At 65.4% G+C, this 15282-nt stretch overlaps 1 protein-coding gene and 1 long non-coding RNA gene across 3 annotated transcripts in view; both read left to right on the top strand.

Annotated features, from left to right (window-relative positions):
• The window catches only part of LOC311626233, a 1185289-nt gene that overhangs the window by 635613 nt on the left and 534394 nt on the right, over positions 1–15282 (top strand). The window lies entirely within an intron of this gene.
• TNXB (tenascin XB) overlaps positions 1–15282 on the top strand; it is a 65994-nt gene that overhangs the window by 35456 nt on the left and 15256 nt on the right. The window contains exons 13-22 of one of the 2 annotated variants that reach the window (XM_084890990.1): positions 1714–2016; positions 5166–5480; positions 5566–5886; positions 6087–6404; positions 7798–8130; positions 8330–8647; positions 10183–10515; positions 10687–11004; positions 14461–14793; positions 14965–15282. In XM_084890990.1, the coding sequence (XP_084747116.1) occupies positions 1714–2016; positions 5166–5480; positions 5566–5886; positions 6087–6404; positions 7798–8130; positions 8330–8647; positions 10183–10515; positions 10687–11004; positions 14461–14793; positions 14965–15282 (3210 nt within the window). The remainder of the gene's footprint in view (positions 1–1713; positions 2017–5165; positions 5481–5565; positions 5887–6086; positions 6405–7797; positions 8131–8329; positions 8648–10182; positions 10516–10686; positions 11005–14460; positions 14794–14964) is intronic. The other variant, XM_084890991.1, reaches the window with a different exon arrangement.

Genomic DNA, 15282 nt, shown 5'->3' with positions numbered 1-15282 from the left:
CCCCTGCTGCCTCGCTGGTCAGTGTGCCTGAGGCCCGGCCGCCGGGGGCGGAGCTCTCCCCCTCACCCCCCTCGTGAGCACCTTGCAGCCAGGAGAAGCCTCCCGCTGGCTGCCCAGCCACCGCGCAGGGCCCGGCCCGGGCCCCTGGAGCCGCAGCACAGAGGCCGGCCCGGCGCCCGGGGCCCTCCCGCTGCCCTGCCCCCGGGCCCAGCGAGGAGCGCCCTGCCTCTGGTTCGCTGAGGGAAGGACCACGTTTGAAAAACCACGTTTACTGTCGGGAGCGAGCACAGTTGCCAGCAGGGAACTGAGAGGTTTGAGCGAGGCTGAGGTCCACAGAGCCCGCCCTCCCATGACCTGGTTGGCTTAGTTTCCAGAACCTCACCGGGTTTCTTTCCTGTAGCCGGCATGAGAGGAGGGCGGGGAAAGCGGCCGGTCCGCGCAGGGCAGGGTGCGGGCCGGGCCAGCAGGAGCAAGGCCTGCGGCGAGTTAGAAACGTTTCCAAACTGGAAACATGCCAGGGGCAGCCTGGGCCGCCATGCCCGGCGGTGGGCATAGTCCCGCCCTCCCGGGCGAGCCAGGCCACCAACCAGGAGGCCTGAGGCGAGGGCCAGCTCCTTTCCCGTGGCCGGAAGCACCGAGAAGCGAGCAGAGCCCAGGCCGTGAAATGAAGCGTCCCTGCCCTCTCCGCTCAGACCCATCTCTTCCTGAGGCCTCGGCAGCAGCCTGTTTTCATTTTACTTTTAATCCATTTCTACTGGTTTCAGGGGCAGGGAGAGGGAGGGAGGGAGAGAACATCAGTGATGAGAGAGAATCACTGATTGGCTGTCCCGTAGGCGTCTCTACTGGGGAGTGACCCTGACCTCCTGGTTCCTTGGTTGACGCTCAGCCACGCATTACCTTAGCCAACGCGTGGTGACCACTGGTGAGGGGCACAGCCAGGGCTCCTGTGCCGGGCACCCATGCTAAGCGGGGGGCCGGGCACAGGCCCGTCAGCGGTGCCGTGTGACCTGGCCCCACAGGGAGGCAGGGAGCCCGGAGGCGAGTGACGGAAGGTGGTGGGGAGGGCCCGCTGAGGAAGGACGAGCACAGGCCGCCCAGGCCTTGGAGACGGCCCTTGGGGCAGAGGGAAGGTGCCCCAACACCGGTGGGCTGGCGAGGAGTGTTGTGGAATTGGGGGCTGTGAGGTGGACGTGCAGGCCTCGGGGCGCCTGCCGTCAGGGCGTGGCTTTGCCCTGGATGAGATGGATGCCCCTGACCACCTGCTGACTGTGGGGAGCAGAGGAGGTGGGGGCGAGGCAGGTGGTTTGGGGGACAAGGTGAGGGTGAGGCAGGCGATGGGGGGTGGTCCGGCGTCCGGAGGGCTGGCGCTGCCTGGCGGAGGCGGCGGAGGGTGAGCATGCAGCCTCTCAGGTGGTGCCCGCAGGACTTCCCCTGGGCCTGGCGGCTTGGGGTGCGGAGTGGGCAGCCGAGGGGCAGCAGCTGGGGGCCGGGCGCGGGGCGGACGGCCGAGTGCTGAGCAAGCAGTCCGGGGCCGCTCCCCCAGCCTCAGTGGCGGCCGGCAGCCCGCAGAGCCCCAGGGCCTGGGAGGATGAGGGCAGGGCTGGGCCCAGCAGGGTTTGATGCCCGACCCCCTCGCGGCTCCAGGAGGACAGTGACGTGCTCACCACCCACCCGGGGAGGAGGCTTTCCTAACGGCCGCCTCCCCTCCCTCAGCTCCGCCGGGAGCCGCTCCTGCAGCCACCGAGCCGTCCCCGGGGCCGCGCCTGGGGGCGCTGACTGTGACCGGCGTGACGCCCCGCTCTGTGGGCCTCGCGTGGACCGTCCCCGAGGGCCAGTTCGACTCCTTCGTGGTCCAGTTCGAGGACAGGGACGGGCAGCTGCGGACGGTGCCGGTGGCCGCAGACCAGCGGGAGGCCACGGTGCCCGGCCTGGAGCCCGCCCGCGGGTACAGGATGCTCCTCTACGGGCTCCGCGGCGGGCAGCGCCGGGGCCCGCTCTCCGTGGACGCTGTGACAGGTGAGTGAGGCCCAGGCAGGCCCAGCCATGGCTTTCCAGGGCCCACGCCATCTCTCTCAGGTCTGCCCGCCTCCCTGCACAGTCCCCCCTCACCCTCCCTCCCGCCCTCTGTCTCCCTCTCGCCTGCCCCACTTCCGATGCCTCTCCCGCTGCCTCTCACTGTCTAGCCGGCTCCTCCACTCTCTTCACATGCCCGCCATGGTCGGACATTGCTGCCACTGCCCCTGCCGCCCACTTGGTGGCGTCAGGTGCCAGTCACCCCGGGAATCCAGTCGCAGGCGCTCAGCTCCCAGGCCCTCCTGCCCTCGTGGTTTCCTGGTCTGGTTTCCACCGTGTGTGCAGTGTTAGCCTGGCTGGTTTGGCTCAGTGCCCAGAGCGTCGGCCTGTGGACCGAAGGATTCTAGGTTCGATTCTGGTCAGGGCACATGCCCGGGTTACAGGCTCAGTCCAGGCACAATCCAATGGGGGGGGGGGGCGGGGGGGGGGGAGTGTGCAGGAGGCAGCCGAGCAATGATTCTCTCTCATCATTGATGTTCCTAACTCTCTCTTCCTCTCCCTTCCTCTCTGAAAGCAATAAGAATGTATTTCTAAAACACGGTAAAATCAGCCCTGGCCGATGTGGCTCCGCTGGTTGGCAGCGTCCTGTGCACTGCAGGGCCGTGGGTTCGATTCCTAGTGGGCACATGCCCAGGCTGTGGGTTCGATCCCTCGTCGGGTGCCAGCAGGAGGCAGCCCCCCGATGTTTCTCACTCACAGCAGTTTTTCTCCCTCTCCCTTCCTCTCTCTTGAATAAATGGAAAGCATATCCTCGGGTGAGGATTAAGAAATAAGTAAACGTAAAAGCTGTAGCATAAAGTGCACGGGGTTACAAAGGAAGTCAAAGGCGTCAACGTACCGTTACCAAAGGCTGTTACATGCGAGTGTGAGGCTTTGGCGGGGACCCCTGTGCCGCCGGTAAAGGAGGGCTCAGAGGCACCAGCGGAGTCCGCGGCAATTCTAGGGCGATGGGAAGACAGCTGCAGCCACAGGCGCTGCTAGAGCCGTGGTCGGCAACCTGCGGCTCGAGAGCCACAGGCGGCTCTTTGCCCCTTGAGTGTGGCTCTTCCACAAAATACCACGTGCGGGGCCGCACGGACAGCACCATTGAAACTCCGTGGCCAACGCGCCCCGAAAGAAATTTCAGTCGTACTGTTGGTATTTGGCTCTGTTGACGAGTGAGTTTGCCGACCACGAAGCTAGAACTCCGCTGTCCACAGCTGGTGAGAGCTTTTGTGGGTTAATTTGAACCAAACAGAGGACAATTGCTGGGAAGCAGAGTCTCAGCAGAGGGGGAAATGCCCTGGGAAAGGCTCCTTGCGCCCTGCTTTCCACACTAGGGGCAGAGGAGAGGCGAGAGGGCCACACGCACCCCGGGTGCTGGGCGGGAGGCGGGCGGGGGCGGGGGCACGGTTAGCTGCAGGGCAGGGCAGGCAGCTGCCAGCGCGGGCTGCCCGGAGGGGCCAGGGGCAGGGAAGCCGCCTGTGACTGCGTGGCGGCTGGCCAGCCGTGCCAGCCCAGGCGGACAGGGCAGCAGCGGCGCAGTCAGGGGCAGGTGGACTCATGTCGGGAGACGCTGACCCAGGACGGGCCCGCCCACTGCGGTCAGCACGGGGCCCGTTTGTCCACGTGGCTGCCGCAGAGCCGGAGCCTGGGGCAGCTGTCCCCCGAGCGCTCACCGGCCCTCTGTCCTCCGCCCGCTACGGCCGCAGAGCGCCCCCACGAGCCGCGCCTGGGGGAGCTGACCGTGGCAGGCGTGACCCCGAGCTCCGTGGGGCTCTCGTGGACGGTTCCCGAGGGCGAGTTCGACTCCTTCGCCGTCCAGTACGAGGACAGGGCGGGGCGGCCCCAGGTGCTGCCTGTGGCGGGCGGCCTCAGGGAGGCCAGCGTCCGGGGCCTGGACGCCGCCCGCAGGTACGAGCTGCTGCTCTACGGGCTGCACCGGGGCCGGCGCCTGGGGCCCCTCTCGGCCCTCGCCGTGACAGGTGAGTGCACGGCTGGGCCGCCCGTCCGCCTTCCTCCGGCTCTGCCCCCTCTCCCTCTCCCCCTCTCCCTCTCCCCCTCTCCCTCTCCCTCTCCCCCCTCTCCCTCTCCCCCTCTCCCTCTCCCCCTCTCCCTCTCCCCCCTCTCCCTCTCCCCCCTCTCCCTCTCCCCCCTCTCCCTCTCCCCCTCTCCCTCTCCCCCCTCTCCCTCTCCCCCCTCTCCCTCTCCCCCCTCTCCCTCTCCCCCTCTCCCTCTCCCCCTCTCCCTCTCCCCCCTCTCCCTCTCCCCCCTATACCTCTCCCCCCTATACCTCTCCCCCCTATACCCCCTCGTTCCCCCCTCTCATTCTCCCCCCTCCCTCTTCCTCTCCTCCTCTACCCCTCTCCCTCTCCCCCCTCTCCCTCTCCCACCTCTCCTCTCCCCGCCTCTCCCCCCTCTCCCTGTCCCCGCCTCTCTCGCCTCTCCGTCTCCCCCCTCTCCCTCTCCCCTCTCTCCGTATCCCCCCTCTCCCTCTCCCCCCTCTCCCTCTCCCCACCTCTCCCCCCTCTCCTTGTCCCCACTCTACCCCTCTCCATCTCCCCCCTCTCGTCTCCCCCCTCTCCATCTCCCCCCTCTCCCTCTCCCCCCTCTCCCTCTCCCCCCTATACCCCCCTCACTCCCCCCTCTCATTCTCCCCCCCTCTTCCTCTCCCCCTCTCCCCCTCTCCCTCTCCCCCCTCTCCCCGCCTCTCCCCCCTCTCCCTGTCCCCGCCTCTCTCGCCTCTCCCTCTCCCCCCCTCGCCATTTCTGAACTTTCTAGGACCCTTTTTGGGGGAAAGGATCTGCGATATGGAGATAATTTACATGCAGCAGAGTTCTCACGTTTGGGCACACGTGTCTCTGAACCCCAATCCGCTGCGCCCCTGGCGGGCAGCGCGGCCACGGCGGCGGCTGCAGATGCCCTTTGGGGAGATCCCCTGCAGAACCGGACACGGCCCTTCGTGTCGTGTCTTGTGTTTAGCATCACGCGAGGAAGTGGCTCGCTGTGTAGCAATGGGTGGCGCCCCTGGCCACCGCGTACCGCCCCTTTCCTCCCCCCGGAGACCTGGGGCGGCGACAGACCCCTCACGGCCTCTGCCTGTCTCTGCACAGCCCCCAGGGAGGACGACGGAGCGGGGGCCACAGCCCCACGCCCTGCAGAGGCGGAGCCGCAGCTCGGGGAACTGACGGTGGTCCAGGCCACCCCACACACCCTGCGCCTGTCCTGGACGGTCACGGAGGGGCAGCTGGACTCCTTCGAGGTCCAGTACACAGACCAGGAAGGGCAGCGCCGCGCGGTCAGTGCAGGGGGCGGCCGGAGGGACGTCACCCTCTCCGGCCTGCAGGCCGGCCACAGGTACCGCGTGGAGCTGTACGGGATCCGGGGCCCCCAGCGCCTGGGCCCCGTCCGCGTGGAGGCCCTGACAGGTGAGCGGGAGGAGCTGCCGCCCCACGTCCTGCACCGGCCAGCCCGACGCCTCTCTCAGGCCCTTCTGCTCCCGTCTCTGTTCAGCTCCTGGGGACAACGAGGAGGAACCTTCAGAACCGCCCACCACCCCCCAACCCCCCGTGGAGCCTCGCCTGGGGGAGCTGACGGTGACCGGGTCCTCCCCGGACTCGCTGAGCCTGGCCTGGACCGTCCCCGAGGGCCAGTTTGACCACTTCCTGGTCCAGTACAAGAACGGGGACGGGCAGCCCAAGGCGGTGCGGGTGCCGGGACACGAGGCCGGGGTCACCATCTCGGGCCTGGAGCCGGCCCACAAGTACAAGATGCACCTGTACGGCGTCCACGCCGGCCAGCGCCAGGGCCCCGTCTCCGCCACCGGGGTGACGGGTGAGTGGGCGGGGCGCCCGGGGGCCTGCAGCTCCCACTGTGATGGCTGGTGGGCGCAGGGGCCCCTCTGCGCCGGGCTGGGCCGTGGTGCCCGCTGGGCGCCCGCAGGGCCCGGGGCCGGGCGTGACCAGGCTCGGGAGAAGACGGGACTTCCCCACGGAGCCTGCCTCACCTCCCTGTGTGTGTCCTTCTCGCTGCAGAGGACGAGCCCCCCGGCCCCCCGGAGCCCAGCACGGAGGCCCCCAACGCCCCCCAGGAGCCCGTGCTGGGGGAGCTGACGGTGACGGGGTCCTCCCCGGACTCGCTGAGCCTGGCCTGGACCGTGGCCCGGGGCCACTTCGACGCCTTCACCGTGCAGTACAAGGACAGGGACGGGCGGCCCCAGGTGGTGCGTGTCGGGGGCGAGGAGAGCGCGGTGACCGTGCGGGGCCTGGAGCCGGGGCGCAAGTACAAGATGCACCTGTACGGCCTGCACGGGGGGCGGCGCGTGGGCCCCGCGGCCGCCCTGGGCCTGACCGGTGAGTGGGCGGCGGGCGGAGGGCCTGGGAGACTGCCTCTGTCGCCGTCCTCGGGGACACACCGTCCCCCGCCCGGCTCCACGCTGGCCGGGGTCCCGGTGGAGGCCGTGCCTGGCAGGGGCTGGGCTGCAGAGTGGCTCCCCCACAGGGGCCTGGGCAGTGATGCTGCTGGTCTCCAGGCTCGGGCCACACCTCAGGCCCGGGGGCGGACACTTCCTGAGAGCCTGTGGGGGGAGTCCCGCCGCGTCCCTTCCTTCCCGCCCCTGGCCTCCTGGCGCCGGGAGGCCTGACGGGCCTGAGGAGCTCAGGGGCAGCCTCTGGCCGCCACCCCCAGCTCAGGGTCAGACCTCTCCAGACCTAGGACGGGGTCAGCCAACATGGGAGCCCTGGGCCTCGCCGCGGGAGCTCACGGGTCAACCTTGAACTTGGCAGAGAGACGAGGTCTATCCTAATGGGGCTCCCGGTGGTGGGAAGACAGGCTGGGAACCCACAGAACAGGCCAAGCAGGGGGGACAGTAGACGGGGTATGACAGGAAGCCCTGGGGCAGGCCAGGCCTGGGCTGGAGGCCTAGGCAGCCCGTCCACACTCCCCCAGGACAGCTGAGGCCGCGGTCAGGCCGGCGTCGGCACGGTGACGGCACCATAGGACAGAGTGGGTCACATCCACGGGGCACAGGCTGGGGACGGGGAGCACGGGGGCACCGCAGGGTTTGGGTGGAATGCTGGGAGTGGGGGGCAGTCCCGAGAAGGGGTGCAGAGGTAGGCAGCTCAGGCAGCAGGGCTCCTGCGGGCACAGAGGGTTGTGCAGCTTTAAGTAAGACCGACTCCATCACCGAGCATATTCGGTCCCATTCTGACCCTGAGCAGAGGGGTGGGAGGGAGGCGGGAACAGCAGGAGAAAGGGGAGCACAGGGGATTGCTGGGGTGGCCAGGCAGGACATTGGGCTGCAGGTGTGTGGGGAGGGGAGATGGGAGAGGAATTCAGAGAGAGGGAGATCCGGGCAGCTGAGGACTGAGGAGGCGCAGGGCCAGGGAGGCTGAGCTGTTTGGGAGCCAAGTCCTGAGCCAGAGGAGTGAGATGCCCCCAGACCCAGTGTAGGGAGCCCAGCGCACAAGGACCATGGGCCTGTGTTCAGAGCAGAGCCTGTGCTGAGGGGCCCAGGGGTGCTGGTGGGGTGGGGGGGCAGTGCTGGAGGAGGGGCCCAGGGGTGCTGCGGGGGAGATGGGGGAGGAAGGCTGACTGTGAGGGTTGAAGGAGACATTAGAGGGACCAGAAAGAATGGGAGTCAGAGCTCTGAGGACGGCAGACTCTGCTCCTCACTGTCTTATGTTTGCAATGGGCCCTCCGCTGAGGGCGGAGGAGACCTCACCTGTCCTCCATGTCTCCGTCCAGCTCGTCCAGCTCCCGACTTCGAAGCTGGAACCACCCAAGTCCCGCCCACCACCACCCCCGAGCCCCCCGTGGAGCCTCGCCTGGGGGAGCTGACGGTGACCGGGTCCTCCCCGGACTCGCTGAGCCTGGCCTGGACCGTCCTCGAGGGCCAGTTTGACCACTTCCTGGTCCAGTACAAGAACGGGGACGGGCAGCCCAAGGCGGTGCGGGTGCCGGGACACGAGGCCGGGGTCACCATCTCGGGCCTGGAGCCGGCCCACAAGTACAAGATGCACCTGTACGGCGTCCACGCCGGCCAGCGCCAGGGCCCCGTCTCCGCCACCGGGGTGACGGGTGAGTGGGCGGGCTCCCGGGGGCCTGCAGCTCCCACTGTGATGGCTGGTGGGCGCAGGGGCCCCTCTGCTCCGGCCTGGGCCGTGGTGCCTGCTGGGCGCCCGCAGGGCCCGGGGCCGGGCGTGACCAGGGTCGGGAGAAGACGGGACTTCCCCACGGAGCCTGCCTCACCTCCCTGTGTGTGTCCTTCTCGCTGCAGAGGACGAGCCCCCCGGCCCCCCGGAGCCCAGCACGGAGGCCCCCGAGGCCCCCCAGGAGCCCGTGCTGGGGGAGCTGACGGTGACGGGGTCCTCCCCGGACTCGCTGAGCCTGGCCTGGACCGTGGCCCGGGGCCACTTCGACGCCTTCACCGTGCAGTACAAGGACAGGGACGGGCGGCCCCAGGTGGTGCGTGTCGGGAGCGAGGAGAGCGCGGTGACCGTGCGGGGCCTGGAGCCGGGGCGCAAGTACAAGATGCACCTGTACGGCCTGCACGCGGGGCGGCGCGTGGGCCCCGCGGCCGCCCTGGGCCTGACCGGTGAGTGGGCGGCGGGCGGAGGGCCTGGGAGACTGCCTCTGTCGCCGTCCTCGGGGACACACCGCCCCCCGCCCGGCTCCACGCTGGCCGGGGTCCCGGTGGAGGCCGTGCCTGGCAGGGGCTGGGCTGCAGAGTGGCTCCCCCACAGGGGCCTGGGCAGTGATGCTGCTGGTCTCCAGGCTCGGGCCACACCTCAGGCCCGGGGGCGGACACTTCCTGAGAGCCTGTGGGGGGAGTCCCGCCGCGTCCCTTCCTTCCCGCCCCTGGCCTCCTGGCGCCGGGAGGCCTGACGGGCCTGAGGAGCTCAGGGGCAGCCTCTGCCGCCGCCCCCAGCTCAGGGTCAGACCTCTCCAGACCTAGGACGGGGTCAGCCAACATGGGAGCCCTGGGCCTCGCCGCGGGAGCTCACGGTCGACCTTGAACTTGGCAGAGAGACAAGGTCTTTCCTAATGTGGCTCCCGGTGGTGGGAAGACAGGCTGGGAACCCACAGAACAGGCCAAGCAGGGGGGACAGTAGACGGGGTATGACAGGAAGCCCTGGGGCAGGCCAGGCCTGGGCTGGAGGCCTAGGCAGCCCGTCCACACTCCCCCAGGACAGCTGAGGCCGCGGTCAGGCCGGCGTCGGCACGGTGACGGCACCATAGGACAGAGTGGGTCACATCCACGGGGCACAGTGTGCAAAGGCTGGGGACGGGGAGCACGGGGGCACCGCAGGGTTTGGGTGGAATGCTGGGAGTGGGGGGCAGTCCCGAGAAGGGGTGCAGAGGTAGGCAGCTCAGGCAGCAGGGCTCCTGCGGGCACAGAGGGTTGTGCAGCTTTAAGTAAGACCGACTTCATCACCGAGCATATTCGGTCCCATTCTGACCCTGAGCAGAGGGGTGGGAGGGAGGCGGGAACAGCAGGAGAAAGGGGAGCACAGGGGATTGCTGGGGTGGCCAGGCAGGACATTGGGCTGCAGGTGTGTGGGGAGGGGAGATGGGAGAGGAATTCAGAGAGAGGGAGGTCCGGGCAGCTGAGGACTGAGGAGGCGCAGGGCCAGGGAGGCTGAGCTGTTTGGGAGCCAAGTCCTGAGCCAGAGGAGTGAGATGCCCCCAGACCCAGTGCAGGGAGCCCAGCGCACAAGGACCATGGGCCTGTGTTCAGAGCAGAGCCTGTGCTGAGGGGCCCAGGGGTGCTGGTGGGGTGAGGGGGGCGGTGCTGGAGGAGGGGCCCAGGGGTGCTGGTGGGGTGAGGGGGGCGGTGCTGGAGGAGGGGCCCAGGGGTGCTGGTGGGGTGGGGGGGGCGGTGCTGGAGGAGGGGCCCAGGGGTGCTGGTGGGGTGGGGGGGCGGTGCTGGAGGAGGGGCCCAGGGGTGCTGCGGGGGAGATGGGGGAGGAAGGCTGACTGTGAGGGTTGGAGGAGACATTAGAGGGACCAGAAAGAATGGGAGTCAGAGCTCTGAGGACGGCAGACTCTGCTCCTCACTGTCTTATGTTTGCAATGGGCCCTCCGCTGAGGGCGGAGGAGACCTCACCTGTCCCCCATGTCTCCGCCCAGCTCGTCCAGCTCCCGACTTCGAAGCTGTGACCACCCAAGTCCCGCCCACCACCACCCCCAAGCCCCCCGTGGAGCCTCGCCTGGGGGAGCTGACGGTGACCGGGTCCTCCCCGGACTCGCTGAGCCTGGCCTGGACCGTCCTCGAGGGCCAGTTTGACCACTTCCTGGTCCAGTACAAGAACGGGGACGGGCAGCCCAAGGCGGTGCGGGTGCCGGGACACGAGGCCGGGGTCACCATCTCGGGCCTGGAGCCGGCCCACAAGTACAAGATGCACCTGTACGGCGTCCACGCCGGCCAGCGCCAGGGCCCCGCCTCCGCCACCGGGGTGACGGGTGAGTGGGCGGGACGGCTGGTGGGCGCAGGGGCCCCTCTGCTCCGGGCTGGGCCGTGGTGCCCGCTGGGCGCCCGCAGGGCCCGGGGCCGGGCGTGACCAGGGTCGGGAGAAGACGGGACTTCCCCACGGAGCCTGCCTCACCTCCCTGTGTGTGTCCTTCTCGCTGCAGAGGACGAGCCCCCCGGCCCCCCGGAGCCCAGCACGGAGGCCCCCGAGGCCCCCCAGGAGCCCGTGCTGGGGGAGCTGACGGTGACGGGGTCCTCCCCGGACTCGCTGAGCCTGGCCTGGACCGTGGCCCGGGGCCACTTCGACGCCTTCACCGTGCAGTACAAGGACAGGGACGGGCGGCCCCAGGTGGTGCGTGTCGGGGGCGAGGAGAGCGCGGTGACCGTGCGGGGCCTGGAGCCGGGGCGCAAGTACAAGCTGCACCTGTACGGCCTGCACGCGGGGCGGCGCGTGGGCCCCGCGGCCGCCCTGGGCCTGACCGGTGAGTGGGCGGCGGGCGGAGGGCCTGGGAGACTGCCTCTGTCGCCGTCCTCGGGGACACACCGCCCCCCGCCCGGCTCCACGCTGGCCGGGGTCCCGGTGGAGGCCGTGCCTGGCAGGGGCTGGGCTGCAGAGTGGCTCCCCCACAGGGGCCTGGGCAGTGATGCTGCTGGTCTCCAGGCTCGGGCCACACCTCAGGCCCGGGGGCGGACACTTCCTGAGAGCCTGTGGGGGGAGTCCCGCCGCGTCCCTTCCTTCCCGCCCCTGGCCTCCTGGCGCCGGGAGGCCTGACGGGCTGGAGGAGCTCAGGGGCAGCCTCTGCCGCCGCCCCCAGCTCAGGGTCAGACCTCTCCAGACCTAGGACGGGGTCAGCCAACATGGGAGCCCTGGGCCTCGCCGCGGGAGTTCACGGTCGACCTTGAACTTGGCAGAGAGACAAGGTCTATCCTAATGGGGCTCCTGGTGGTGGGAAGACAGGCTGGGAACCCACAGAACAGGCCAAGCAGAGTGGGGGCGGGGGGTGGGGGTGTTAATGACAGGAAGCCCTGAGGCAGGCCAGGCCCGGGATGTGAGGCTGCAGTCAGGCAGGTTGGCACGGAGACAGCACCATAGGACAAAGAGTGGCTCACATCCAGGGTGGCACAGCTGGTGCATAGGCTGGGGAAGGAGAGCCCGGGGGCACCAAGAGGATTCAGGTTTCTGATCGGGTCTGAGCTCTTTGGGAGCAAAGTTGAGCCAGCGGAGTGAGATGCCTCCAGACCCAGTGGAGGGAGCCCACAGAGCAGAGCCTGTGCTGAAGGGGCCCAGGGGTGCTGGTGGGATGGGGGAGGCGGGTGTGGTGGAGGGTTCACAGGGGTGCTGTTGGGGTGGGGGAGGAGGGTGCTGGAGCACGGAGCACAGTGGTGCTTGTGAGGGGTGTGAGATGGGGGAGGAAGGAGACATTAGAGGAACCAGAAAGAATTGGAATTAGGAGGGGAAAACAAAGATGGTGGCCTAGGTAAGCACCTAAACTGCTGTCTCACACAACAACTAAAAGACAGTACGGACATCATCCAAAGCCACAGGACAGGTGGCTGAGTGGGAAATCCATACTAGAAAGGAGAGAGGCTCAGGGATCGGATTGGGAGCCACAAAGCTCTGAGGTAGGGAGACACGGGCAGAGAGGAAGGGCGGCTGAGTGCCTGGCTGGCCGGAGGGGAATGGAAGCCCAGCCCCAGCTGAAACCCCGTGGGCCCAGGCTCATACCGGTGGAGTCTGGACTGTAGAGAAAGGCACCTGGAGCTCAGAGACTGGGAAACTAGGGGGAGCCGGGAGCCGCAGCAGGCAGGGTGTAGAATCATGAGCCAGTGAGTGCACGCAGAGAGGTCTGACTGCGGAGGTTGCTGCAGCCTCTCCATAGCGGAAAGAGTCGGAAGCTCCTGCCTGCACTGAACCCCAGTTCCAACTGCACTGAGCACTGAAACCCAGTTCTGGGTGAGCCCCTGGGGCACCCACACTCTTACAAGGGGAATCTGGACAGTCAGGTGGAAACTCAGGGGATCTGTGGAAGGCAGAGGTCTGAGGCACATGCACAAGGGCAGGGCAGATAGGAAGCCAAGACTGTCAACTCAGCCCTGAGATTCAGCTTGGGCTGAGCACAGAGGCTGTTGCAATTTTGCAAGTCTGGTCCTATAAGACTGTCTCTAATACAGAAGGTATCCCGGCATAGACACAGCTGATACATCCAATTGGCCTGGAGTCAATTCCTCCCAGTGATACCAACAACAATCAAGATGTAACCAAAGGGGAGGACGAAGAGAGTCTACCTCAGGTAGCTGGGGAAGCTGACCCATCAGCCCATATAAGACACTGAGCACATAGAGCCATCCTGCCAATTCAGGGAAGCAGTGAAAATGCCGAGTCAAGGAAACAGATCTTAAACGAAAGAAATGGAGGCAAACAAAAGACTGGATATAGAGTTCAAAACCATGGTTATAAGGTTTTTCAAGAATTTCTTAGAAAAGGCCAATAAATTTAACAAGACCCTCGAGGATATGAAAAAGGGCCAACTAGAAATTAAACATAAACTGTCTGAAATAAAAAATATTATACAGAGACCCAACAGCAGACTAGAGGAACACAAGAATCAAGTCAAAGATTTGGAATATAAAGAGGCAAAGAACACTCCTCCAGAGAAGCAAGAAGAGAAGAGAATCCAGAAAGTTGATGATAGTGTAAGGAGCCTCTGGGACAACTTCAAGTGTAGCAACATCAGAATTATGGGAGTGCCAGAAAAAAAGAGCAAGATACTAAAAACCTGTTTGAAGAAATAATATCAGGAAACTTCTCCCATCTGGTGAAAGAAATAGACTTACAAGTCCAGGAAGCGCACAGAACCCCAAACAAAAGGAATCCAAAGAGGACCACACCAAGACACATCATAATTAAATTCCAAGGGCAAAAGACAAAGAGAGAATATTAAAAGCAGCAAGAGAAAAACAGTTAGTTGCCTATAAAGGAGCACCCATATGATTATCAGCTGATTTTTCAACAGAAACTATGCAGGCCAGATGGGAGTGACAAGAAATATTCAAAGTGATGAATAGCAAGAACCTACAACCAAGATTACTCTACCCAGCAAAGTTATCATTCAGAATTGAAGGGCAGATAAAGAGCTTCACAGATAAGAAGAAGCTAAAGGAGTCCATCACCACTAACCCAGAATTATATGAAATGCTGAAAGGTATTCTTTAAGAAGAGAAAGAAGAAGAAAAAAGTAAAGATAAAAATTATGATTAACAAATACATATATATCAACAAGTGAATCTAAAAATCAAGTGAATTAAAAATCTGAGGAACAGAATAAACTGGTGAATATAATAGAATCAGGGGCAAAGAAAGGGAGTGGATTGATAATTATCAGGGGGAAAGGGGTGTGGGCAATGCAGGGAGAGACTGGACTAAAATCGTACACCTATGGATGAGGACAATGGGGGAGGAGGGAAGGGCAGAAGGTGGGGTGGAAACCGGGTGGAAGGGAGCTGTGGGGCAGGAGAAAGGAGAAACAATTGTAGTAATCTGAGCAATAAAGATTTATTTAGTTAAAAAAAAAAAATACCAATTTGAGAAACAATATACCACATAGCCTGGAGGAGGGATCTTCCAGCCTAAGTAATAGCAAAAGATTTTGCTCATACACGTAGCAGAGATTTGGAACTCAAGTGACTGAGAAGTAACAGAATTGCAAACGATTGCATAAAGTCTTGTGAGTTATGCCTCTAAACAATTCTGAATAGACTTACATATTCTCTTCTTACTATAAGAATTAAATATTTTTCTCTATAAAAAGTAAAAAAAAAAAAGAATGGGAGTCAGAGCTCCGAGGACGGCAGACTCTGCTCCTCAGTGTCTTATGTTTGCAATGGGCCCTCCGCTGAGGGCGGAGGAGACCTCACCTGTCCCCCATGTCTCCGTCCAGCTCGTCCAGCTCCCGACTTCGAAGCTGTGACCACCCAAGTCCCGCCCACCACCACCCCCCAGCCCCCCGTGGAGCCTCGCCTGGGGGAGCTGACGGTGACCGGGTCCTCCCCGGACTCGCTGAGCCTGGCCTGGACCGTCCCCGAGGGCCAGTTTGACCACTTCCTGGTCCAGTACAAGAACGGGGACGGGCAGCCCAAGGCGGTGCGGGTGCCGGGACACGAGGCCGGGGTCACCATCTCGGGCCTGGAGCCGGCCCACAAGTACAAGATGCACCTGTACGGCGTCCACGCCGGCCAGCGCCAGGGCCCCGCCTCCGCCACCGGGGTGACGGGTGAGTGGGCGGGACGGCAGATGGGCGCAGGGGCCCCTCTGCTCCGGGCTGGGCCGTGGTGCCCGCTGGGCGCCCGCAGGGCCCGGGGCCGGGCGTGACCAGGGTCGGGAGAAGACGGGACTTCCCCACGGAGCCTGCCTCACCTCCCTGTGTGTGTCCTTCTCGCTGCAGAGGACGAGCCCCCCGGCCCCCCGGAGCCCAGCACGGAGGCCCCCGAGGCCCCCCAGGAGCCCGTGCTGGGGGAGCTGACGGTGACGGGGTCCTCCCCGGACTCGCTGAGCCTGGCCTGGACCGTGGCCCGGGGCCACTTCGACGCCTTCACCGTGCAGTACAAGGACAGGGACGGGCGGCCCCAGGTGGTGCGTGTCGGGGGTGAGGAGAGCGCGGTGACCGTGCGGGGCCTGGAGCCGGGGCGCAAGTACAAGATGCACCTGTACGGCCTGCACGGGGGGCGGCGCGTGGGCCCCGCGGCCGCCCTGGGCCTGACCG

Source organism: Pipistrellus hanaki, assembly GCF_964339955.1.
Source record: "Pipistrellus hanaki genome assembly, chromosome: 7".
Taxonomy (NCBI): Eukaryota; Metazoa; Chordata; class Mammalia; order Chiroptera; family Vespertilionidae; genus Pipistrellus; species Pipistrellus hanaki.
The sequence above is the reverse complement of the archived record's forward strand: the minus strand, read 5'-3'. Positions and strand labels throughout refer to the sequence as shown.